We start from the raw sequence: 27,627 nt of genomic DNA on the forward strand, positions 1-27,627 counted from the left end.
GTCATTAATTGATAGTATTTTAATCTGTGTCTATACAAAACATATATTTTAAACTTTTGAAATAAGGCATAAAACCTTTAAATTACAGCCATCTTTGACTCACAGTATTTTATTGTGTGGGGGGTAAAAACAGCAGTTGACTTTGTCCACAACCCAACCAAATTCATTCTGAAGCTGATTCATATTTTCTCAAACAACTGGTGCATGAAAAATATCCAGAGACATTGATTCATAGATCTAAATTTGCTTGCATTCATGTCTAGTACACATAGCTTGTCGTTCAATACGCCATGTAACTTCTTCGTAAGTACAGTGACATATAGTGCACTCATCAGTCTTCACTTCTCGACCTGCTGGAATGACTATGGTCTCTGCAAAGCAGTTGGGGCCTGAAACAGAAGAAAACAATGCTGCTGATAAAAGTTAATGGTCCAGATTCCACAATATGATTGAGCAGGATGTGGGGTTTGGATATTAAGGATTTTATCAATGAAGAAGGCAAACCAGTATCGAAGCATAGTGAGATCTGACCAACAGTGTGATATACTTCCTTGGAATGTGATAGTGTCTCCTTTGAAGGTTTTTAAATCATGGCTGAATGGCCAAATGTCAGGAGAACTTTGACTGTATATTCCCGCATGACAGAGATTGGACTGGATGGCCCTCCTGGTCTCTTTCAGATCTATAATTCCATAACCCCCTAACTGAGATGTCAAGATGAACCCATTTGCTAATTTGCCAATGAACATGGATGCATTCTAAGATGCCTGCTGTAGGATTTCATGCTTGATTTGTGAACTTCTCCGGGCTCCTCTCACTCTGCAGTGGAATAAAATAATGTTGGAACTCTACCCTCGTGTGTTCCTTTATTTGGGCCTGAAGTGCACTGGAACACTGACTTGGGCAAGGACAACACAATAACATTATTAATGATGTTGATGCAGTGACAGCATCAGTGGCAGTTTAGAGGGTTTGTGCAGTATATATGTGTGTGTGTGTATACGTCTATATATATACATGTAGATGTACATCTATATATATATATATATATACTAGCCGTCCCCTGCCACGTGTTGCTGTGGCCCACGTAGGTGTTCTGTGTGGGAGTTTGGCCCAATTCTATCATTGGTGGGGTTCAGAATGCTCTGTGATCGTAGGTGAACTATAAATCCCAGCAACTACAACTCCCAAATGTCAAGATTCTATTTCCCCCAGACTCCACCAGTGTTCACATTTGGGCATATTGAGTATTTGTGTAGAGTTTGGTCCAGATCCATCATTGTTTGAGTCCACAGTGATCTCTGGATGTAGGTGAACTACACCTCCAAAACCAAAGGACACTGCCCACCAAACCCTTCCAGTATTTTCTGTTGGTCGTGGGAGAATTGTGTGCCAAGTTTGGTTCAATTCCATCATTGGTGGGGTTCAGAATGCTCTTTGATTGTAGGCGAACTATAAATCCTAGGAACTACAATTCCCAAATGACAAAATCAGTGGGTTTTTTTGAGTGAAGGACATACATTGGGTTGTTAGGTGTCTTGTGTCCAAATTTGGTGACAATTCGCCCAGTGGTTTTTGAGTTGTGTTAATCCAACAAACGAAAATTACATTTTTATTTATATAGATATATCTATATATCTATATCTATATCTATATCTATATCTATATATATATATATATATATACACACACACACACACACACACACACACACAGGAAGATGCATATACGCATAGATAGCACAATATACTTTGGGGTCCCTTTTGACTTCTACTTCTGACACAGTAATTTAGACCTGTAGTTAAATTAGAATGGATTTCACAAGAGGAGCAGGGATGATAAGTGAAAAATCTATGAAGAAGTGTCCAACTGTCTTACTCCAGTTATTTGACCATAATCTGCCGAAGCAGGGTGACAATTTTAGAGACAATTACCTATTGGATTGTACCCACAGAACAGCAAGCTTGCAAACAGCTATGGTTTAGTCAGTAAATGACTTTTAGATGCTCCATAAGTCATAAGAAAAATGTGGGGGAGAAGCTCAAGGATTATGAAAGGGGAAACCAAGGAAAGAATGGGTGGATCAAAGAGAGGCCAAATTTCTTGACCATGGGATAACACTCAGCTTTTCTCCTAAATTGACTGAAATCAGCTTTCTTAAAGTCTAGAATGTGTATCTGACTATGCTTGACTTTCCCTTTCTGTAGCATAACAAACTCTATACGAAGATGGTCACTTCTGCCTAAGGAAACTGCCACCCCATCTACCAGGTCGTCCCTGTTGGTTAGGATCTCAGAATTGCTGATCCCCTTGTTGCCTCTTGGCAGAAACTGTCTTCCAACAAATATCAGGATAGTTAAAACCTCCCATTACTACTACGTTTCTCTGTTCTGAATGTTTGGTCATCCATTGTAGGAAGGCATCATCATGCACACCCTCAGTTTGGCTTGGACTCCCACAATTACATCCCTATCATTTCTTTCTCCTTTAAATTTTAACAAAAAGGCTCAACCTAGTTTTCATGATTTAAGCTGTGAATCTCCTCACTGACGTTTTCCATAGCTACTGCTATACAAAAAAATCAACCCTGGCGATCAATGGGGTGACACATGTCGCAGCCAGATCGCCCTCACATCTGAAAAAAATGGTCTGAATACACAAAATATATTCCAGATAACAAAAGAAGAACAAGATTTGTTTGAAAGTAAGTCAAATGGAGGAAAGTTCTACTGCAATCATAAAAATGAAAAATTGAAAAAACACCAGGCCCTGATGGAATGTCATTCAGTTCCATCTTAGAAAGAGAAAATATACCAGAAACATAAAAGACAGCAACAATAACACTGAAACCAAAAGATGGACAAGATGAATCCAGGTTTTTGAACTGATTTTTGACTCAAATTTCTAGACTTATATGAGTATACAGAGTATACCAATCAAAGAATTCAAATGCAATTCAGGTAGAATCTTATATAGAGAGATTTTGATACTGCAACTTTCATTAACACCTATGAATAGTTTATTTCAATTGTCAACATTTTTAAAATGTTGAGACATACTGCTGAAGCTTGTGACTTTTACTTACCATTTTTACAGATGGGACAACACTGATCTGGTTCATATACAGGGTCCACACAATCAGTTTGAGGACAAGCAGACACTGTGCACACAACTTCACCGTTGGCTTCACAGCGACATTTTTCACAAGATGAAACCTGAAAATAAGGCACACCATGTTTTAGTCCAGAGGTTAGCAAAATTCAGCCCTCCAATTTTGTTTTTCATTAGAAACCCAAAAGCCATCAATCAGATACTAGCGGAAAAAAGTGTAATTTGTGTGTTGTGTGTTTACCAGGGGCAAAATGGTACATCTAATTTAGAACATTCACTTTGTGATTATTATTTTGTGGTCATATGAAAGTATGGCTAGAGACTGAAACATTGTTTTAAAAGAAATAATGATTTGTGTGGATGAATAAGGTATAATTCTGTAATCCCAAAAGCCTGAAGAATGCCTTGGAATGAGCTACCACAAGTCAATCTATCCTATCGTTTAGAAAACAAGTAAAAACCTGGCTTTGGAATATGGCATTTGATGACTGAGGCAATGACTCTGACCACACAGAAGGATGGCAACGAATCGTGATTTCACCTGACGACCTGGCCTGTGTAATGTTTATGATTGTATTTTAATGTACTTGTTGTATTGTATTATGAGGATGTTTTGTATTTTATTATTGTATCTGAATTTCATGCTGTAGACCGGCCTGAGTCCCTCTTAGGAGGTGGAGAAGACCGGTATATAAAAACTCTAAATAAATAAATAAATCTATGTATAGGAATACTTGAATGAGCTGTGACTGAAGAAAAGCTACTATGGGAGCCATATACTTTGTGAACACCCTCACAATGGTGACTACCCTGAGGAGAAGAGTCTTGAACTGTGAAAGCTCTCCCCTATGGGTAAGTAGAAAAATTGAGCCCCCAGAGATCCTCTTTATTGTGAAGAAGGGTGGAAAGGCTGATGAAAAGGTCTAATAAGAGATTGGGACTGATTGTAAGGTTAGTATTGTTTCTTCTAGTGCAACGTTTTGGAGTCAAGATTGTTGAGATTAAGGGTCATGCCCAGTTTTTGCAGTCATCCAAGCCTTATAAAGGCGGTCCAGGGAATCATCTGTTTTGGTATGAAAAAGGCCCTCACCTTCAAAAAGTGAGTCATTGATCCTCAACTGTGTATCCTGAGACAATAGCTATTCTGACATCTAAGAGAAACAGCAGCAAGCAGTTTCTCTTAGATGAGCAGTCAGCCATGTGGCAAGTTGTGTTAAGTCGACTAGCAACTAACTGGTATGGTTTCTGCTTGAAAAAATTTGGCAAGATTCTGATCTTGAGGAAAATATTGTGATAATTGCTACAATTTCTCCCAGAGTAGCTGTTGGTAGGCAGTCATGTATGCCTGATAGTTATTGAGCCTCATGGCCAATAACATAGAGAAATACAATTTCAGTCTTATCAAATCAAGCTCCCTTCCTTCTTTGTCCAGTAGAGTGGAATGTGATGTTTCATGACCTTTAGACTGAAAAATCTTAACAATAATAGAATCAGGAGTGGGTTGGTGAAAAAGACACCAAACACTTTCTTTTTGAACTCTGTAGCAGTTCTCTATACAGCACAACGTTAGCAGTATAGATGAGAGTTTGGAGCTTTCACCCGTTGCACTTCTTAATTTACCAACACCAAAGGAATACTTTTGAGAATGGTCAATATCAAAGCATTACAAATTTCAATGGCAAAAATATCATAGATGGAAAAGGGAGCAGTTTTTCTTCTTCAAATTGTCCCCTTTCAATTTCTTTCTCTTTGTAAAGGGAACATCCAAAAATCCACGTAAAATCATGCTTCTTCTGAACCAAAATCTCTAAATACTTCCCCAGATTGGATGTAACTACAAGTTGTTTTGAAGTAGATGGTAGTGAAGCTAGAGGTAGTGATGTTGCATCACAAAAATGAGTTCCTGGCACAATAGTTGGAACAGTAAATTTGAAGCTATTGGGTAGTGTCATCAACTCTGAGGAAGCTTTTGAGGTCATTTTTTTCCCTGAAAGTCTTTTTCTTCAATAGTGGAAGGGCTGTTTTAAAAGCTGGATCCTCACAAGCAGCAGATCTCATACTGAAGTGCCTGTTCTTAAGACCTTGTTTTCAAAAACCTTAGCAAAATGGATCTTACATTCTTTCCTAGACAAGAAGGGTTTATTGCATGGCAGGTGGCATGGATGATTCTTGTGGTCTCTTCCAACTATGATTCTATGAGAAGGGTTGCACATCACAGCAGCAGTTGGTTAGGGCTAATGTTCTTACGAATGGCTGCTGTGAAGAGTAAAAGTCCAGAGCATACTGGAAAGAGGGATCAGGATGATCAGAGAGAGACACCAAGACTGATAAAGAATTTAGTGAGCTGGATATGCATAGCTTAGAGCAGGGGGGCCGGATGCGGCCCTCCAAGGTCATTTACCCGGCCCTCGCTCAGGGTCAACCTAATTCTGAAACTACTTGAAAGTACACAACAATAACAACAGCAGCAGCAGCAACAACAACAGCAATCCTATCTCATCAGCCAAAAGCAGGCCCACACTTCCCATTGAAATACTAATAAATTTATATTTGTTAAAAAATTTCTTTATATTAATTATAGACCATGGCCATACAACAACCCAGTGACTCCGGCCATGAAAGCCTTCGACAATAAATTATAGTATTGTTTTTAAGTGGTTTTGCACTACAAGTAAGTGTGCATAGAAATTCATTCATGTTTTTTGTCTTCAAATTATAATCCAGCCCTCCAACAGTTTGAGGGACTGTGACATGGCCCTCTGTTCAAAAAGTCTGGGGATCCCTGGCTTAGAGAAAGGAAATCTAAAATATAATTACATCTATGGGCCATTCAACACTGACAGCAAATGCAGCATCTGGGATGCTGAATCGGACCTGGGGCTCCCTCAACTGCCTCAGAGACAAGAGGAAGTCCTTACTACCCAGCGATGCCTATCCCTGTTTGGTGCCATTGTGTAATATGGGGCCCATCCTCCATCCCATCCACCTTGCCTCTCAAGTTGTAGCAAATCACAGTCACAACATGCTACCTACCAGTTTCTTGGCACACTGGCTAATATCAAGGGTGGGGGCGGACAGAGGAAGCAACATAGGAATGCCATCAAATAAACATGGGATGGTAGTCAAGACCATTGTGGTTGGTTCCAATTAGGAACTGGCATAACAGCCTTGACTGCCCCTAAGTCAGGGAGCCGCCCGAATCTATGACATAAGTATGGCTTTTCCCCAAGTTAGGTTAACCTGTGGCAAGGATACATCAAGGGTTGTACTTCACAGCAGTAGGTGATGCAGTCTTGCCCCTTTTAACCCAGATCAGACCTGTGCTGCATTTAGCCATCATGGGGTTCATCCAATTACACACCAACCTAAGTGGTCAGTGCAAATTAGCCCTATGCTTAAATATCTGAAAGAAAGCCTTATAGAAAATGAAGCAAGCTTGTTTTCTGCTGCTCCAGAGATAACAACACAAACAAATGGATAACATTACAAGAGATTCCACCAAAATATTAGGAATAACATATTGACTGTAAAAGCTGTAAGAGCTGTTGGACAGTGGAATAGAATGCCTTAGAAGAATGGCATTTATAGAGAAAAAGCTATTTCAATCTATAAAATACCTGTGACTAAACTGAAGATTCATTTTCTAGCAAGACAATAACCCAAAACATTTTTAAACCAAGAACCTGAGTGTATTGTAGTGGCCTGTAAAGTCAGCAACAAAATCAAAACAGTTAAGACGTGGCTGTTTGCTATTTGTTCCCTAAGCCAATCTGACAGAGCGGGAGGATTTTTACAAGTCGAAAGATGAGAAATTGCAGGACCTAGATTTACAAAGCTTATGGAGACTTATCCAAAGGATTCACAGATGTAATTGCTGCCAATTATGCTTCTATCAAATATTGAGTATATAGTTGTATTTACGGTGGTGAATACTAATGCAACTGAAAACAGCAAGTTGTTTTTTAAGTTTTGACTTTTGTTCCGCAGTAATATGATTTTTTTTTTATGGAATCATAAAATCTTACAGCTCGAAGAGCATAAAGGCCATTTTTGGCGCCTTAACTGCTGCGTATCCTTTGTTTCAATCAATTTCTTTCATGTTGATAAATTTGGAAATTTAGGGATGAATACTCCAGGGCATCATAAGTATCAAAAATTACTTGCATATAAAGTGACCCCTGTTGAACAGATAATTTGTTAACGATGCAGCAGGGCTCAGGTTGCATTGCGGCAAGTGGTCTGTGGTTTGCTCTTCTCCACACTCGCATGCTGTGGATTCCACTTTGTAGCCCCATTTCTTAAGATTGGCTCTGCATCTCGTGGTGCCAGAGCGCAGGCAGTTCAGCACCTTCCAAGTCGCCCAGTCTTCTGTGTGCCCAGGAGGGAGTCTCTCATCTGGTATCACCCACGGATTGAGGTGCTGGGTTTGAGCCTGCCACTTTTGGACTCTCGCTTGCTGAGGTGTTCCAGCGAGTGTCTCTGTAGATCTTAGAAAACATTTCTTGATTTAAGTCGTTGATGTGCTGGCTGATACCCAAACAAGGGATGAGCTGGGGATATCACTGCCTTGGTCCTTTCACTATTGGCTGCTACTTCCCGGCGGATGTCAGGTGGTGCAATACTGGCTAAGCAGTGTAATTTCTCCAGTGGTGTAGGGCGCAGACACCCCGTGATAATGCGGCATGTCTCATTAAGAGCCACATCTACTGTTTTAGTGTGGTGAGATGTGTTCCACACTGGGCATGCGTACTCAGCAGCAGGGTAGCATAGTGCAAGGGCAGATGTCTTCACTGTGTCTGGTTGTGATCCCCAGGTTGTGCCAGTCAGCTGGGCACGTATGATATTGTTTCTAGCGACCACTTTTTGCTTGATGTTCAGGCAGTGCATCTTGTAGGTCAGAGCATGGTCCAGAGTGACTCCCAGGTATTTGGGTGTGCTGCAATGCTCCAGTGGGATTCCTTCCCAGGTAATCCTCAGAGCTCGGCATGCTTGTCTGTTCTTAAGGTGAAAGGCACATGTCTGTGTTTTAGATGGATTAGGGATTAGTTGGTTTTCCCTGTAATAGGCAGTAAGAGCACCTAGAGCTTCAGAGAGCTTCTGTTCAACCATCTCAAAGCTCCCTGCTTGAGCGGTAATGGCACGATCATCTGCATAGATTAAACTCTCTGTCACTTCTGGCAGTGGCTGGTCATTTGTGTAGATGTTGAACATGGATGGAGCAAGCACACTCCCCTGAGGCAGGCCGTTCTTCTGTTTCCGCCATCTACTTCTCTGGCCCCGGAACTCAACAAAAAGCTCCTGTTTTGTAGCAGGTTTCCTATGAGGCGGGTGAAGTGGTAATCCCTACAAATGACATGCAGTTTGTGGACTCTGGCTTGCCCATCCCTAGTGGTCAAGGTGGAATGCCAATAGGTGGCATGCATAAGGAGGAGTTTGTTGACAATCTGCTTTTATACTGTACCTATTTTGCATACCTATATATTTGGGGTCACATAAACAGTTCTTAGGCAGAAAGGGGTTGCGAGTGGAAAAAAATTAAGAAGCCCTGGTCTATACAATGCTACAGTTGGGTGGATTTGGAATTGGTTAACTAGCAGAACCCAAAGGGTGCTTATTAAAATAGCCCCCTTCATGCAGGAGAGAAGCAGCCAACACAGTGCCACAGGGTTCTGTCCTGGCCCCAGTGCTATTCAACCTCTCTATCAATGGCTTGGATGATGGAATAGAGGGCATGCTTATCAAATCTGAAGATGACACCAAATAGGGAGGGATAGTTAATGCCCCAGAGGTAGATCTACCAAGCTTGTAACTTTATCAAAAACAAAAATAACATTACTATGACATGACCTGGTTTTGAAAAAGATAGAATCAATCAATCAGTATGCATATTATGCTAGCCAAAGGCCATGGCAAAGAGCTATAAAATATACGGAACATTTAAGTTAGAAATACAAAAGACAGTAACCAAAGTTATACTCAAATGTATATAGATAAAACCATTTCAAGTTAGAGGTAATTTTTAACCTGAAAATCAAATGAGTACTTTGGATTCCCATGGCAATTTGTGGCAATTTCATCTAGCTCTCACCTTCTGATCTGTTTTCCAGCCAAAGCAAAAAGAAAAAAAGAGAAAAAAGGGGGGCACTTTATGTGTTACATAATCATTGGAATGACTCAGAAAAACATCTGAACCAATTCTACAATGCTTCTGTCTGGCAGCAAGGGTTCCAGAAATCTTTCTCTGGGGTCAGTATACAGGAGACAGTTTATCATGTAATGTATAGAGGTGGAAGAAGAGGATGAGGAGGAAGAAGAAGATGAAGAGTAAAGCAACCTGATGTAAAGATTTGTGTTCCACCAAACATTGTCTACAAATATATAGTCGATTTTCTAATGGCACCTTATTATAGCATCCATCTAACACCGCAATAGGCTTTCACTCGGGACTGATCTTACTATATTTACTTTTATATATATATTTCTATATAAAAATAGGAGGGTTATCCGGAAAGTAAGGTTACAAGACATGTAGCTTTCACGAGGAATTTTCGCAGGGGAAGTTGGTATCACTGCCGTATAACGGGAAGCTAGTGGAAGCGAACAAGGAGAGCCAGTTGTTAGTTCATTAACTGGTGTGGTGAAGGTTAGAGATGAGCATCCTCATTGCATTTCCCTCCAAGTGCGAAGTTCATGCTATAATATGCTACCTAAATGCTAAGGACATGAATGCCACTGTGATTCACTTTTCTATCCTCTTGCCATCACTTCTTCTCTCTCCTTTTTCTGTCTTCCATTACTGACTTCGTTCCTTCTCATCCTCCTTTTTTCTTTTCCTCTGTCGTCCTTTTCTTTGTTCCTCTTGTCTTCCTTTCTTCTTTTCCTTCCTTCCTTCTTTCTTCCCACCTTTTCTCCCTTCTTCCTTCCCGCCCCCCTCCTTTCCTTTCATTTTCTTCCTCTTTTCTGGCCTTCTTTCTATCCACCATCCATCTTCTCCTTTGTTTCTTATCATCCTTTTTTTCTTTTCCTTCCAACTTTCCTCATTCCAATTTTCCCCATCTTCCTTCCCTTCCCATTAAGGGTTACTTGATTCTCTGGTGTTACTTTCCATTCCTGGAATATTTGGTGATCTAATAGTTCTTTTTTTAAAAGAAGGAACTCTAAGTGCACAGCAACTGTAATACACAAATTTTTGGAACAAACTACAAAGAGTGCACTTTTTGCCACTACGCATTACATTTGTCATCAAAAACCTTTTTGCGTTTCAGGGTTTTGAAAATGGAAGTGCATTAGATTTGATGGTACACTACATTCGAGTAAATGTGGGTATGTCCATTTAATTTTGACATGTTTCTCCCATCAAAATGGGATTTCAAGAAGTCCACACAGGCTTTCTCTATGCAGGTTTACCCTCTTATGCCAGCTTTGCTTGTTTGTTTTAGTAAAACTTCAAAACTTGAGCCTCTTTTTTCCTTGTGATATTGTATGGAATTATTTGATAATGTATGTCTGCTGTTTGCTAGGAAGCTGTAATTAACCCTTCCAGTCTTTGCTCTTCCAAAACTATAACCTATATCATGGGAGTAATTTATTGACAGGTACTCCTGTTGACAGTAAACAATGAATGCATTCAAAATGAGAGAGGGAGATGACCACTAAATCATCGGCATATATCAGGATGAAAATTGTTCTATTCCTGATTACTGGAGAATCAATTTTAGCTAAACACGAAACCATTCACATAGATGTTGAAAAGGCTGGGAGCTAATAGGCATCCATTTTTACTCCCCATGTTATTGCAAAAGCTTCTGTCAAGAAAATTATGAATGCCAACTCTAACCTTCATTTCTGTGTAGTTCCTGTATATATCTTAAGAGTCTAGAAACAATATCAGATCTCCATAATCTTTCCCATAATCTATTTCTGTTAATAGATTCAAAAATGGAATCATATCTGGCTTATTTAACATGTTGATTTGTGGTGCCTAGCTTAAACTGACCCTTTGTTGTTTACAAACATCATCCTGGACTGCCCACAGGCATTTCACCTTCATCTCCATGTCTATTCCTGGCATCCAGACATTTTCAAAATCAATCCTGCAGCTGTCAAATAGATGCCTTGTTCTACTTTTTGGTACACAGCAGACAGAACAGAATTTTCAGCCTCTACACTTAAGAGCTTTTGTGTAGAAATATTATTTTAATTCTTTTAACAGGCCATAGAAACCTATTCTCACCACATATAGCCAATATATATATGTATATCTCAAATTCTGATTAGTATGATTTCCCTTCTGTTGATAACATCTGGCAGATTCAGCTTTCTCCTAGGCACAGTGATTCAAGTTATGCAATTTTGTACCATTCTATGGTACAAAATGAGATTATATCAAAACCCACAAAACATGCCAAGATGCTGCTAAGAAATCTAGAGTTTACAGTTATCACCAGAAATCAGCCACATTCTTAATCATTCTACAGTTCTTGTCCCTAAAGAAAATGTCTACATTAATACAACAAAACTGTTAACAAGGTCAACAATATCATTTTACAATGGAAATTCAATTTCCTGAAATGTCAATAAATTGCTGAGAGCACTCTTCTTTTATACCAGACATGGGCAATCTTTCCAATTTGGGGGCCACATGGAAACAAGAAACAAGAAGGGAGGGAGGGAAGGAGGAAGGAAAGAGAGAAGGAAGGTTAGGATGGTGAGAATGAGGAGGGCCTGAGAAAAGAGCCCAAGGGGCTGCATCTGGACCCTGAGCCTGGATTTACCCATACCTGTTTTTACACAGTACATATATAAAATTTGAATGGATAGATTATGTTAGCAAGAATTTCTAACTAAACAACATTTAAGGTTACAAGAACACAGCATTCTTTTGGGCTGATCACTAGTCCACCAGCTAATATCCAGAGCACACTTGATCCTGTCTCAACATAATTTAGGAATGAGAACTTTGTTCAAACAGCATCTTATTATACCAAGCCTATAGGAATATGCAACAGAATTATATAAGAAGAGACACTCTAGATTCTGAAAAATTAAAACATACTATAATGCACCTAGTTTTTGGAACCCTATCACAAAATAAATTATAAGGAAACCTGAAAAGGCAAAAATATTGGAAAACCTATCTTCTGGTAATGCACATTTTGCTGCAACGAGGAAATGCTTCACCAAGGACAGATAGTGTTAAGAGTTCAAATGCATGCATATATATATATATATATATATATATATATATATATATATAAGACATATGATACATCTCAGCATTGTGAGGAAGACTGATCAGGTGACTAGTGTGCCCTCCTGTTCAATCAGTTGTCAAAGTCATGATCTCTGTTATCCTGCATCTTATAGTTATCTTTCAACTGCACTTGAATTAGACAACACTCAAAACACAGAGCACTTATTGGGGAAACATGAATACAGTACTCTTATTAAAACCTAATCTTACCTAAGTCTAAACTCCAAAAGCATTTTTTATGGTTTATGAATTTAGCAGAACTTTATATATCAAGTTAATAAGGAAGCCTTTACTTCATGTCTTATAATACCGTATTTACTCAAGTGTAATGCACCTTCAATTGTAATGCGCACCTCAGTTTTGAAGGTGCACATTACAAAAAAAGGTTTGTTATCAAATGGAATGCATGCCTTCTCCTTGTTTGTTGGTTGTTCCATTGCCGCCTCAGAACAGTCAACAAGCAAGGGGAAACCACACTCCTCCATCAGGCCAAGGAAGGTGAGTTCACCAGCATCGGCCTGAAGAGTGGAAGCAGACAGGTTTACATGCCCAATTATACTGTGCCCTTAAATCTAATGCCCACCTCACTTTTGGCTATGTAATTTAGCCCCAAAAAAGTCTGTGTTAAGAGTTGTGTAAATGTGGTACAATATGGTTGATCATTTCCGCTACCTTGGCAGCCACCTCTCCACCAAAGTCAACATCGACACCGAAATACAACACCGCCTGAGCTCTGCGAGCGCAGCATTTTTCCGAATGAAGCAGAGAGTGTTTGAGGACCAGGACATCCGTAGGGATACCAAGGTGCTTCTCTATAGAGCTCTTCTCCTCCCAACCCTGCTATATGCCTGTGAGATGTGGACTGTCTACAGACGTCACATGCAACTCCTGGAACGATTCCATCAGCACTGCCTCCGGAAAATCCTGCAAATTTCTTGGGAAGACAGGCGGACAAACGTCAGTGTGCTGGAAGAAGCAAAGACCACCAGCACTGAAGCGATGGTTCTCCGCCATCAACTCCGCTGGACTGGCCACATTGTCCGGATGCCCGACCACCGTCTCCCAAAGCAGTTGCTCTACTCTGAACTCAAGAACAGAAAACGGAATCTTGGTGGACAGGAAAAGAGATTTAAAGATGGACTCAAAGCCAACCTTAAAAACTCCGGTATAGACACTGAGAACTGGGAAGCCCTGGCCCTTGACCGCTCCAGCTGGAGGTCAGCTGTGACCAGCAGTGCTGCAGAAATGGAAGACGCACGAATGGAGGGCGAAAGGGAGCAGCATGCCAAGAGGAAGGCGTGTCAAGCCAACCCCGACTGAGACCGCCTTCCACCTGAAAACCAATGCCCTCACTGCAGAAGAAGATGCAGAGCAAGAGTAGGGCTCCACAGCCACGTACGGACCCACAAGAACACTGGAAGACAATCCTCCTCGGAAAACGAGGGATCGCCTAAGTAAGTAAGTAAGTAAATATGGTACTAGAAATAAGGATCATCCATAAGATTGACAATAATAGGTACAAGAGAGGTAAAAAGCACATAGTGAAATGATGGAATTCAGCATCATGGGAAGGAGTACTGGCTGACAACCTGATCAGCTTCCAAAGATGGCTGGTTAATTCATGGTGCAGAAGTGTATGCATATATCTAATGCTTGAAGAATTATGCCTATGTATATCACTTCCTAGAGAGCATGAGTAGGATGATGCTTTTGCACTCATGGTCTGCTTATGGGCTTCCCTAGGCATCTATTTGCACACATAATGCTGTTCTAAATAGGTCTTGGTCAGATTATCGTGGCTGTTAAGGTTCTTGTGTTCACCAAATCAGAAACTTCCCAGAAAAATACATGACTGTTTTTGCCTTACAATATATTTGCTATCAGACAGGAGGGTAGCTCTCAATTTCTTTGCGAAAGTTACGATTTTAGTAGAAGAGATATTTTATACTTTAAAATATCACTCGATATGAAAACTGAAGTGATTGTTTGTAGTATTTTATTACAAATGAATTAATTTTTAATTAGATTGTATTGTCGAATTAATTAGATTATTTCATGAAAAAAACCCAGCATACTGATATAGAAGCAAAGTTAGGGATACCTAAGCTACTTAGGAATTGATTTTATATACTGTCAGTATAGAGCAACTTCATGTATAAGGCAAAGTCAGGTTTTGGGGTAAAAATTACTGATATTGCCTATGAATAAGTTGTGGGTCATTCCATGGAGAGAGAAAAAAGTGCTATTGCTGTCTCAGAGGACCAGCCAGCATTGGCTGCCACCATTATCCCATCTAAACATTCAAAAAGGTGCTCTGGCTGGAAGATTATAGGGAGTCAATGCTTCTTTTAGGTTTTTCTGGGAATGGCAAAGCTTTTCCCTTTTGCTAAACTACTCAGAAAAGAGAATGGTTACTTTTTTGACAAGAGTTAAGATATAGTACTCATACTGACCCATTGATAAGTTTTTTTGACCAAAATTTGACCAAAAACCTCTTTACAGACTGCTGTTGTTGAATATATTTCAAAGTCAAAATGAATTGGGAAGGTATTACCTTGGAGTAAAGGAGGATGCACCATCCAATTAAAATTGGAAAGGAATGGCCTACGCCCTTAAGTAACATGAAGCTATTTTGTGACACATAAAAGGGACCGCAAATAAAGTATCCTGATATGGAAGTTCTACGAGCAAACTCTAACATTATGCACAGTAAACTCTAAGTAACTGTATAAATGGAAGGATACATTGTGGTGTAGGAAGCAAAGACTTATAGCGATCCAGGGACAAAGTTGGGTATAAATAAAGTTAATGATGATGATGACTGAATTATTATTAATGTAATATATATTATTACTAATTATTATTAGTAATGTAATAAAAATTACTATTAATATTTTGTGTGAACAGGTAGGCTTTGTATAAGCTAGGGATCCACAAACTTTTTAAACAGAGGGCCAGGTCACAGCCCCTCAAACTGTTGGAGGGCCGGATTATAATTTGAAAAAAACTTGTATGAATTCCTATGCACACTGCACATATCTTATTTGTAGTGAAAAAAAACACTTTAAAACAATACAACAATTAAAATGAAGAATAATTGTAATAAATATAAGCTTATTAGTATTTCAATGGGAAGTGTGAGCCTGCTTTTGGCTGATGAGATAGGATTGTTGTTGTTGTTGTTGTTGTGTGCTATCAAGTTGTTTCAGACTTAGGTTGACCCTAAGCGAGGGCCGGGTAATTGACCTTAGAGGGCCGTATCCGGCCCCCGGGCCTTAGTTTGTGGACCCCTGGTATAAGCAGTCAGAAATATGATTGATGTCAAACACCTTCTTGTCCTTTGTGGGTTGCTACTCACCCCCACCACGCCGAGTTTTCAAGTACCTCTTAGTAATAACACAAAAGGATAGAGAGCAAGTGAGGGGGAAGAGATGTTAAAGCTACATTAACTATGTCCTTGTATTCTGCTGAAGGCAACCTTACATAAATGTTCCTGTAGCAACTGCCATCACCTTTTTAAAAGCTAGAAATGAAAATGCCATCATGAAAATAGAAGTCTAAGAAATATGCTTGTTCTAAACTCAATTTTTCAGCATTCCAACTAAGAACATAATACTTTTAATTTAAAAACTACACTTTGATGCTCAGATCCTGGACATATTTGCTTCAAAATATCAATTAATGGTTCAGAATAATACAATCTTAAAAGTTTGAAGAGTGAAAAAAAACACCCCCAAAATCCATCATCCTCCAAGACAAGCTATTCCCCAGTGAAAAAACCGGGGGCCGGGGGTGGGGGGAGGAAGAGGAGACACACGGCACTGGTAAGAGCCTTCTCACCAATGTCATGTTTCTTCCTCAATTCTCCTCTGGGTCTGTATGTTTCATGACGCACAGTATTACATTTTTTAAAAAAATATCATATTTTAATATATTTTCTCTATTCTAATTGTACTGTGTTATGTTTGTTTTTAGCTGCCTTTAGAGCCTATATTGGGAGAAAAGCGGGGTAAAAATAAAATAAAATAAAATAAATAAATCACAGAGTATGAAGGATTATCTAATCCAACATTTTTCTTGCAGGAATACACAACTATAGCATGCCCCAAAGACGCTTGGTGAACCTCGGTTTAAGAACTCCAAAGAAGAGTCCACCACCATCCAAGGTGCTGAATAGCTTTTAGGTGGATTTTTCCTTGTAATTTAAATCCATTCATTCATGTTCTGTTCTCTCATAGGAATTGTTTGCAACTGTGTTTTCAGTACCTCAACTTTAAGAAACTCCCACCCACCATGAACTTAATTCCCTTTCAGCCCATGGAATCTCCTCCAGCATTTTCCTATATATACTGAAATCATTTCTCTTCATTGTCTTGAGTCCATGTACAATTACACTTGGTTTTTCTGTGTAAAAAATCCCAGGAGAACACTGTCATGCCCATCCAAGGGTGCAGACTATTTCCATTAAGATGGCCAGTTCTTTCTAATTGATCCCCCTTTTAACCCTCTGCCTTTTAGAAAAAATGTAATTGTATCCAAGGACATGGGGAATGTGTTGGACCCTATACTACTGGCAACACTTGACTTCCAAGGATTGTCATGGTTGGTCCTGAAAAGGTCTGTTGGTTGTTTTGCTTGCTCGCTTGATTGCTTGCATGCTACAAGTCGCTTCTGGTTGCTTCTGAGGCGAGAGAATCAGCCGTCTACGAAGACGTTGCCCAGGGGACACCCGGATGTCTTGCAATCCTGCGAGGAGGCTTCCCTCATGTGAAAGGACCAAGGCAGTGACATCTCCAGCTCATCCCTTGTTTGGGTATCAGCCAGCACTTCAACGACTTAAATCAAGAAATAGTTTTCTTAGATCTACAGAGACACTCGCTGGAACACCTCAGCAAGCGAGAGTCCAAAAGTGGCAGGCTCAAACCCAGCACCTCAATCCCTGGGTGATACCAGATGAGAGACTCCCTCCTGGGCACACAGAAGATTGGGCAACTTGGAAGACGCTGAACAGACTGCGCTCTGGCACCATGAGATGCAGAGCCAATCTTAAGAAATGGGGCTACAAAGTTGAATCCGCAACATGCAAATGTGGAGAAGAGCAAACCACTGACTACCTGCTGCAATGTAACCTGAGCCCTGCTACATGCACAATGGAGGACCTTCTTGCGGCAACACTAGAGGCACTCCAAGTGGCCAGATACTGGTCAAAGGACATTTAATCAGCTACCATGATTGCAAAATTTGTGATTTTTTATCTGTTTGTTTGTTTTGTTCTGTTAGAAATGTAATACAATGGTATGGTTGCTGATGACACAATAAATAAATAACTTCCAAGGATCATTGAAATTTCCTCTTTCTATCATATCAGTGTTTGGTTATCTGTTCTAGGAAAGCATCATTCAAGTCTTCAGTGTATTATTAGACCCCTCTGTCCTCCCCCATGATTATGCTTATGTTGTTTTCCTTTTCTTTAAGTTTTTGATCGAATGTGCAAAATGTGCATTTAAGTCCTATATCTCTTTAAGTCCTGCATTGTCACTTGTTTTTAAATCAAAACCGTGGCTAGTTTCAGCCCTGAAAACCTTATATTCAAGCAGTATGCAGATATAATGTAAATATTTGCAGATATCTTTCTCAACCCTTTATAATCAATATGCTGCAAAATCATCTGGTTTTTTAAAAAGTGCCTGAAAAACATTTTTTTTGCTGAGCCCTAAATCCCAATAATGTCAGTGCTTAGATCAGTATACACTATGTTTTCTGAATAAGGAAATCATTGCATCAATGGAAAGAGTGTTTTGCCAGCTAGAAATGCTAACCCTGCTTGACCTTACTGCATAGCATGCCCTGAAGCATGTACTTAGTATTATATCATAGGCCCATAATCATACTGACAGAGGATTATATAACCTTGATATACCCAGGCAAAAACGCAAAGGAAAATGTAGGAGAAACATCATAGAAATACATTGCTTTCACTCCTTTGTTATCAGCTAGAATTTCGCTCTCTGGCTATTTGCTTGTAGAAGATATAAACAGCAAACTCATATTCTGAAAATCTAATCAAAATCCACAGGAATATTCATTAAATAGCTTGATAGGGTTTAAACATAAAAAGGAACAAAATAAATAATGAACTTAGTTCTCTTTGATAAGTGCATTTTTTTCTACTTGCATTTTTCTGGAGCTGGAGATATAAGGATATGAAATAACTGCAAAGAAACCCCTTGAAGAACATAACATCAACTAGGATAAAAAGATCACGAGAACTATGACCTTCCTTTTACCACCACAACCACCTCATCCTCCTTACCATGAATTCTTCCAATGTTTGGTACACTTTCCCACGAAACTCACAGTAGTTTTTCCTTTCTTTGCACAGTGGGCAACACTGACTAGTGTCAACATGAATACAACGGGGATGAAGTCTAGGACACTCTGGCTGAATGCAAAGAGGGCCCTCTTCGGTGCAAAGGCAAGGACATGCAGAGGGACCAGGAGTAAACTTCTCTCCAATCGCGTAAACAAAACCACTCTCATCTACACAGCCCTTTCCACGGTAGTCCGGATAAGCATATTCCTCTGCAGGGTCAGGAGTCGTACTCGCAATAATATCCATGAGAGAGGAATCTTCAGCAGCTTGAAGATTCTGGTGTACACCATAAACTTGGTCTTGGGATGGTTGGCTTCCAAACTTACTCCTTGTTGCCTGACTACTCAGACCTTGTTTTTGCTTAGTCCAAGATTCTTTGTTAGAGTAATTTCTGATGCTTTTGCTCTTCCAGTCTTTTGTGCCCTCTTCCCTCCCATTCCTGCCCATTTCATTCATTTTTCCTAATCCAGTCTGATTCTGGCTTTCCCGATCTGATGTGTGGTCCCTCTTTTCTTGGCTTGACTTCATTTCCTGCTTGTCTTGAGTCTTAGGCAGTTTTTGCAGAGGTGTAGTAGAACTACAGATAGCAACCATCAGGAAGCAAGTCACAAGGAGGGAACCAGAGAAAGCGCCAGTTGCCATTGCAGTGTTGCTGTGCATTACCTAAGGCATCCCAGAAGGGTAGAAGATGCTTTATTCACATCAAAGGGAATTGCTCTGACAATCCACAGGCCCTGGGAAGAGATCAGTTAGAATAGATTCAGATTATAATCTGCATTAAAAAAAAACAGTTAATACTTTATCTGTCATGTATAGAAAGCAAAAAGAGGTAACTAGAAATGATGTACATGGAAATCTAAACTTCAGATTACAGAAGAGTCATACACAGCATTTGTCTGACACTCTTACATAACACAATGCTTCTCAGCTTCAGTTATTTATCTTTGAGTTAAGAGCAATGGCCAAAATTATAATTAAAAGTTTCCAAATGTATTTTCAAAAGGCAAAAAAGTACCTAAATTGTTGTAAAATTCTGTAAAGAAAAAATGTATTTATACAGTTTTTTTACAAATTAATTGGAGAGATACACATTGGAGTTGGGGGAAAAGAAGGGTTGCATACTACATTACTATCTGAGCATTCTTGGTAATATATACTTAGAAAAGCTTGCCAATATTTATTTTGTGGATCACTTTGCTTGTTTTCAACAAACTGGATGTGGTTTTCAACAAACTGGATATTTACACATACAATAATGTTTACTAATTGCAACAATTATTTCCAATTGGACCCAACTTAGAGTGCATCTATAATATAGAATTAATGTAATTTGATACCACTTTAATTGCTATAGCTTAATGCAGGGGTCCTCAAACTAAGGCCTGAGGGCTGAATATGGCCCTCAAAGGTCATTTACCCGGCCCTCGCTCAGGGTCAACCTAAGTCTGAAACGACTTGAATACAACAACAACAAACCTATCTCATCAGCCAAAAGCAGGCCCACGCTTCCCATTTAAATATTAATAAGTTTATATTTGTTAAAATTCTTCATTTTAATTGCTGTATTGTTTTTAAGTGTTTTTTGCAGTATAAATAAGATTTGTGCAGTGTGCATAGGAATTAATTCATTTTTTTTCCGAATTATAATCTGGCCCTCCAACAGTTTGAGGGACTGTAACCTGGCCCTCTGTTGAAAAAGTTTGAGGACCCCTGGCTTAATGCTATGAAATCATGGGGGCTGTAATTTTACAAGGTATTTAGCCTTTTTTGCCAAAGAGTGCTCATGCCTCACCAAACTAAAAATCCCAGAATTCCATAGCACTGGGACATGGCAGTTGAAGTGGTGTCAAAATGCATTAATTCTACAATGTAGATGCACCCTAAAACAGTAACTCTACGCAAGAGTTTCAAGTATCACATCCTATCTGGGATCATTTAGGCGTGTCAGTTATTTTTCATCATCAGAAATTATTCTTTCTCACCAAACTAAAAATCCCAGAATTCCATAGCACTGGGACATGGCAGTTGAAGTGATGTCAAAATGCATTAATTCTACAGTGTAGATGCACCCTAAAACAGTAACTCTACGCAAGAGTTTCAAGTATCACATCCTATCTCAGATCATTTAGGTGTGTCAGTTATTTTCCATCATCAGAAATTATTATTTTATCATTAAGTAGAAACACAGCCTTGTAACATTTATTCAGGCACAAGTCTGTTGAGTACAACACGACTTTTTTTTTTCTCATGTCAGGAGCAACTTGAGAAACTGCAAGTCGCTTTTGGTGTGAGAGAACTGGCCGTCTGCAAGGACGTTACCCAGGGGATGCCCAGATGTTTTGATGTTTTTACCATCCTTGTGGGAGGCTTCTCTCATGTCCCCGCATGAGGAGCTGGAGCTGATAGACGGAGTTCATCCGCGCTCTCCCTGGGTTCAAACCTGTGACCTGTCGGTCTTCAGTCCTGCCAGCACAGGGGTTTAACCCACTGTGCCACCGGGACTCATTCCTTGGTAGACTTATTCCTAGATAGATTTACAGTTGAATTACAGTTGGCCTTCTGTATCCATAGATGCAATAATCCTCGGATTTTTTTTTAAAAAAAATAATACAAAAAGCAAACCCTGAATTTGCCCTCTCATACAAAGAACACAATTTTGCTATGTCATTGTATATGATGGGATTTGAGCATCCATGGAATATAATGTGGCTTCTCAGAAGCATGCACAAGGTTCTGAGCGAATCTCCCCTTATGAACCTGCAAGGACTTTAAGATCATCTGGAGAGGCCCTGCTCTTGGTCCCACCATCATCACAAGTACGGTTGGTAGGAACAAGAGACAGGGCCTTCTCAGTGGTGGCCCCTCAGCTATGGAACGCCCTTCCTAGGGAGATTAGATCAGCTTCCTTTCTCCTATCATTCCGGAAGAATCTTAAAACATGGCTATTTGAGCGGGAATTTGAAAATACGGAGTAACAGATATAATAACGGAATAACTATATGGCGGAACTGGACATTGCTTTAATGATTATCGATTGAAATATGTTTCATTATAATGTTTGATTTTATTGTTGCTGATGTTTTTTTATATTGTATATTGTAATTGTGTCCTTGGCAGTATTGAATTCTTGCTTTGTAAACTGCCCCGAGTTGCCGGAAGGCTGAGAGGGGCATTACAGAAATGTACTAAATAAATAAATTCTGAAGGAATCTCCAAAGTAGCCTCTTTTAGGCTGAGGCACATTCATTTGTGCCAATTTTTTTAACAATTTGAAAGCTACTCCATGAATCCCAGTGTATTTACACATTCTATTTCCACTTCTGAGCTAATAATTTTAAGGAAAAAGTACAAAACCTTACAATACTTAGGTTGACATATAGTACCCCAGAAACAAAACACATGCTGATGACCATTGTGGAAAGTTGGACCTATTTGCAGCCATTTCTTAGGCTCATTTACATTGCATTGTATACACTGCATTATATGGCAGTGTAAATGGGGCCTTACAAGACTACTGTTTGACTCCGCTTATCCAATTAGCTTTCTGGCACATAATAATATGGGTTCTCTTTTTTAAAGTATCCTTTGGTGTTAGTTTCCCAATTTCCCGATTACCAGATAAAATTGGCAAAGTGAGCAAGTAAATGGAATCTGTTTGCCTTATTAAGTAGATAAAAAAATACATTTTTTTTCTTTAAGAGGGGGCCAAGCCAAAAATGGGGAAATAAGGGGGGGGGGGGAGACTAGGGATTTTTAGACAGTTTGGCAGCTGCCAAAAGTTTCGAAGCGAAGGACAAACCCAGGGATTGAGATTACCAGAGCCTGAGGCAGGCCTGGGTCGGTCGGATTTGCAGGGAAGTGAATGGAAATTACACGAAAACGGCCATCAGTTCCATCATCAAAGCAAAGCAGATAATGTATATTGTATTGTGAATAAAGAAAAACAAAATATCGTGTTATACTGCTCCTATTAATACTTCTAAAGCTCCCTTCCCTGTTGGTATTGAGTCTTGGGTTATATTATATCTTCCAGTTTCTGGATCCAGATGATCTGCTTTGAATGGATTAGATGAGTCTACACTGCCCTATAATCCAGCTCAAAGCAGATCATCTGGATTCAAAAACTGGATTTATAGAGCAGTGGGAGATCAACAATGTTTGCATCAGATTTCCTATTGGCTCCCTCTTCCAGAGACAACTGTGACTCTACCAATGTTGGATCTGGAGCAAACTTAGCATGCAAAACTCCCATGATCGAACAGAAAATACTGGAGGAGTTTGGTGGGAACTGACCTTCATTTATAGGAGTTGTAGTTCATCTACATCCAGAGACCACTGTGAACCCAAATGACAATAGATCTGGACCAAACTTGGCATGCATACCCAAGATACCCAAATTTGAATACTGGTGGGGAACTGACCTTGACCTTTGGAAGTTGTAGTTGCTAGGATTTATAGTTCACCTGCAATCCCACCAACGATGGACCTGGACCTAACATGGCTCACAGAACCCCATTACCAACAGACAACATTGGAGAGGTTTGGGGGGAATGCACCTTGATTTGGGGGAGTTGTAGCTCACCTACATCAAGAGCTCTGTGAGACCAGCCAATGACAGATAAGGACCAAACTTGGCACACAAATCCAACATGGCCAACGTTGAATACTGGCAGGGTTTGGGGCGAACTGTCCTTAGATTCTCGGAGTTGAAGTTCACCAACACCCAGAGAGCAGTGTGAGCCCAGCCAACAACGGATCTGGGCCAATGCATACTCAACATGGCCTCCTTTGAATACAGGTGGAATTTCGGGGCGATTGACCCAAGATATTGGAAGTTGTCGTTCAACTTTGAACATCATCCTGATACATTCTCCAATGGAAGCATTCATTAAAAACAAAAGCAAAGCCTGACTTTTTTCCCCTAACCTATTTGGGGCTGATCGGGGCAAATTGGGGGGGGGGGGGATATCTATATTCAGTTTTATCATACTTATTTACTGTATTATTACAAATGACTTTTTAAACTTACTACATAGAGTTTGGAGTGTCTGGTGGTGCAGTGGGTTAAGCCACTGAGCTGCTGAATTTGCTGACTGAAAGGTCTGAATCTGGGGAGTGGAGTGAGTTCCCACTGTTAGCCCCAGCTTCTGCCAATCTAGCAGTTTGAAAACATGCAAATGTGAGTAGATCAATAGGTACCGCTTCTGCGGGAAGGTAACGGCAAAGGAAGGGGCTTGAGGCTGTTAGGAATTGTGGGAGTCGAAGCCCAAAACACCTGGAGGGCCCAACTTGGCCCATGCCTGCTATACATGATCTATTTCACTAGGAGCCCCCAGTGGCGCAGTGGGTTAAACCCCTGTGCCGGCAGGTCGCAGGTTCGGATCCGGGGAGAGGCGAATGAGCTCCCTCTATCAGCTCCAGCTTCTCATGGGGCGCATGAGAGAAGCCTCCCACAAGGATGATAAAAACATCAAATCATCCGGGCGTCCCCTGGGCAACGTCCTTGCAGACAGCCAATTCTCTCACACCAGAAGCAACTTGACGTTTCTCAGGTCACTCCTGACACAGCAAAAAAAAATCTATTTCACTTTGGGGATGGAACTGTTTGCCTTTTGTATGTAACTAGCTTGGCTACCCAGCAATGCCTGAGTCATTTAAAGAAAAAAATATAGTATTGTTTGTTTTTGCATGTTCGGTAATATTGGGTAATTCGTTAAATCTATATAAATAAAAATGTAATGTTCGTTTGTGGGATTAACAGAACTCAAAAACCACTGGGCGAATTGACACCAAATTTGGACACAAGACACCTAACAACCCAATGTATGTCCATCACTCAAAAAAAATTGAGTTTGTCATTTGGGAGTTGTAGTTGCTGGGATTTATCGTTTACCTACAATCAAAGAGCATTCTGAATTCAGCCAATGATGGAATTGAATCAAACTTGGCACACAGGACTCCCCTGACCAACAGAAAACACTAGAAGGGTTTGGTGGGCATTGACGTTAAGTTTGGGAGTTGTAGTTCACCTATATCCAGAGAGCATGGTGGACTCAAACAATGATGGATCTGGACCAAACTTGGCACGAATACTCCATATGCCCAAATATGAACACAGGTGGAGTTTGGGGGGAAAAAGACCTTGACCTTTGGGAGTTGTAGTCACTGGGATTCACAGTTCACCTACAATCAAGCATTCTGAACCCCATGAACGACAGAATCCGGGCAGACTTCCCACACAGGACCCCCACAACCAACAGAAAATACTTAAGGCCATCCAATCCAACTCCCTTCATCAGGGCAAGAAAATGTCATCAAACCCCTCCTGACAAAGAGCCATCCAGCCATTGATATAGATAGATAGATAGATAGATAGATAGATAGATAGATATGATTCACAGAGAGATATAGTATCATAGATTTGAAAGGGACCCTTAAAGAAGGACAATGATATGCTGCATGTTCCAGAGCTGCCGGTGGCGCAGTGGGTTAAACCCCTGTGCCGGCAGGACTGAAGACCAACAGGTCAAAGGTTCGAATCCAGGGAGAGGCGGATGAGCTCCCTCTATCAGCTCCAGCTCCTCATGCGGGGACATGAGAGAAGCCTCCCACAAGGATAATAAAAACATCAAATCATCCAGGCGTCCCCTGGGCAACATCCTTGCAGACGGCCAATTCTCTCACACCATTCTCTCTCACTCCTGACATGACAAAAAAAAAATGTTCCAGAGTGGGCAAACCAGACACTCTCCACATCAACACTGACAAAGACACAGCAAGAAATACTGTTTACTCACAAGCATAAAGGAATTACATATATTAGAAACCAACACTTTCTCATTACTTTATTTCCGAGATCAACAGACTGGGCCACAGCAACGCGTGGCAGGGGACAGCTAGTAATAAATAAATAAATGGATTTTTATTGATTAGCCCTTAGGTCAGCGTTTCTCAACCTGGGGATCGGGACTCCTGGAGGGGGTCGTGAGGGGGTGTCAGAGAGGTTGCCAAAGAATCATAGAATCAAAGAGTTGGAAGAGACCTCATGGGCCATCCAGTCCAACCCCCTGCCAAGAAGCAGGAACACTGCATTCAAATCACCCCTGACAGATGGCCATCCAGCCCCTGTTTAAAAGCTTCCAAAGATGAGCCTCCACCACACTCCGGGGCAGAGAGTTCCACTGCTGAACAGCTCTCACAGTCAGGAAGTTCTTCCTCATGTTCAGATGGAATCTCCTCTCTTGTCGTTTGAAGACCCATCAGAAAGGTGGAAGGTGAACTACATCTTTCCTAAATCACTGTCAATTCATCCCAAACCCCTCCAGTACGTTGTGTTGGTCATGGGAGTTCTGTGTTGGAAGTTTGGCGCGTTGGTGGGTTTGATTGTAGGAAAACTATAAATCCCAGCAACTACAACTCCCAAATACAAAATTGTGGGAGTTGAAGTCCAAAACACCTGGAGAGTCCAACTTGGCCCATATGCCTGGTGTATAGTGAAATGAAAACAGGATCTCCTGATATTATACTGTTGGCAAACTGGATGCATTGGGAATAAAAGGGGGGGGGGGGAGCCACAGCTTCAAGGAATTTGTGAGGAGATACAGCTCGATGAGTCCATTGCAGCACCAACCAGGCACCGCCATGAGGGCGCCTTGACAGCCACGACTACTGCGCAGGTAAGGGTGAACGCCGGCTGCCCTCAACACAACACAACACCCCCCCCCCTCGGCCCGTCCGCACGGCACACACGTCGCGCAACTTTCCCGCTTTCCCCCCTCAGCGGCCGAAAGTTCCCCGTTCCCCTGCGCGCGGCCTGGCTCACCTCCTGAGGCATCTCCCCGCCGCCCTGTCTTTCCCCTCAGCATCCCCGGCTGGCGACTCCACCGGGCGGGAAGCAGGCTGGGCCTCCCATCCCCGTCCCTGGCCAGGCGCTGGCGGGAAAATGGGCCTCGGCGCCGCCGTCGCCGCCTCCAAGCACATCAAGGCACCCGGGCGGCCTCCTCGTGGCGCGAGGAGGGGGAAGGAGGCAAGCGAAGGAGACGGGGCGCCTTGCACCTGGCTGGCTCCCTCCGCGCGCGCGCGCTTCCCTCGCGCCTGTCCTCCGCCGAAAAGGAAAGCGTCTCCCCGCCCAGACAGGGAGCGAATGGCAGGCGAGGCTGCTGGCAGGGCCCTCCCTCCCTCTCTCCTTCCCTCTCTCCCTCCCTCCCTCCCGCACGAAGGAAGGAAGGAAGGAAGGAAAGAAGGAAGGCGCCCCAATGCAGCAGCAGCAGCAGGGAAGCCTCTGAGGGACACCAGCAGCGCCGCCGCCTCCAGCTGCCTGGCTCCCTCCTTGCGCCAGGTTTATCTAATGCCAGCAAAGAGAAACGGGGACCACTTTGATCAGGGACCATTCGACCAGGGAACATTTGACCAGGGACCACTTTGATCAGGAACCATTTTGAACAGGGACCACTTTGATCAGGGACCACTTTGACCAGGGTACATTTTACCAGGGACCACTTTGACCAGGAATCGTTTTGACGAGGGACCACTTTGATCATGGACCATTTGACCAGGGAACATTTGATCAGGAAACATTTGATCAGGGACCACTTTGATCATGGACCATTTGACCAGGGACCACTTTGATCAGGGACCACTTTGACCAGGGAACATTTGATCAGGAAACATTTGATCAGGGACCACTTTGATCATGGACCATTTGACCAGGGACCACTTTGATCAGGGACCACTTTGACCAGGGTACATTTTACCAGGGACCACTTTGATCAGGGATCATTTGACCAGGGACCACTTTGATCAGGGATCATTTGACCAGGGACTACTTTGATATGGACCATTTGATCAGGGACCACTTTGATCAGGGATCATTTGACCAGGGGCCACTTTG

At 41.3% G+C, this 27,627-nt stretch overlaps 1 protein-coding gene across 1 annotated transcript; it reads right to left on the reverse strand.

The window, feature by feature from the left end:
* VWC2 (von Willebrand factor C domain containing 2) lies at window positions 1-26,796 on the reverse strand. The gene is made up of 4 exons (XM_060781529.2): window positions 26,560-26,796; window positions 18,678-19,471; window positions 3,086-3,215; window positions 1-389 (listed from the first exon to the last, which is right to left on the reverse strand). The coding sequence occupies exons 2-4, from the start codon at window positions 19,395-19,397 to the stop codon at window positions 238-240; spliced, it is 1,002 nt and encodes a 333-aa protein (XP_060637512.2). The 5' UTR covers window positions 19,398-19,471; window positions 26,560-26,796; the 3' UTR covers window positions 1-237.
* Window positions 26,797-27,627: the final 831 nt, after the last annotated feature.

Source organism: Anolis sagrei, chromosome 6, assembly GCF_037176765.1.
Source record: "Anolis sagrei isolate rAnoSag1 chromosome 6, rAnoSag1.mat, whole genome shotgun sequence".
Classification (NCBI taxonomy): Eukaryota; Metazoa; Chordata; class Lepidosauria; order Squamata; family Dactyloidae; genus Anolis; species Anolis sagrei.

Excerpts from the sequence above, each read along its gene's own strand:
- VWC2 (XM_060781529.2), bottom strand. The coding sequence starts at position 19,397 with ATGCACAGCAACACTGCAATGGCAACTGGCGCTTTCTCTGGTTCCCTC. Across the intron at positions 3,216-18,677 it reads AAACATTGGAAGAATTCATG|GTTTCATCTTGTGAAAAATG; the intron begins GTAAGGAGGATG and ends CCTTATTTTCAG. Across the intron at positions 390-3,085 it reads TTGTCCCATCTGTAAAAATG|GCCCCAACTGCTTTGCAGAG; the intron begins GTAAGTAAAAGT and ends CTTCTGTTTCAG.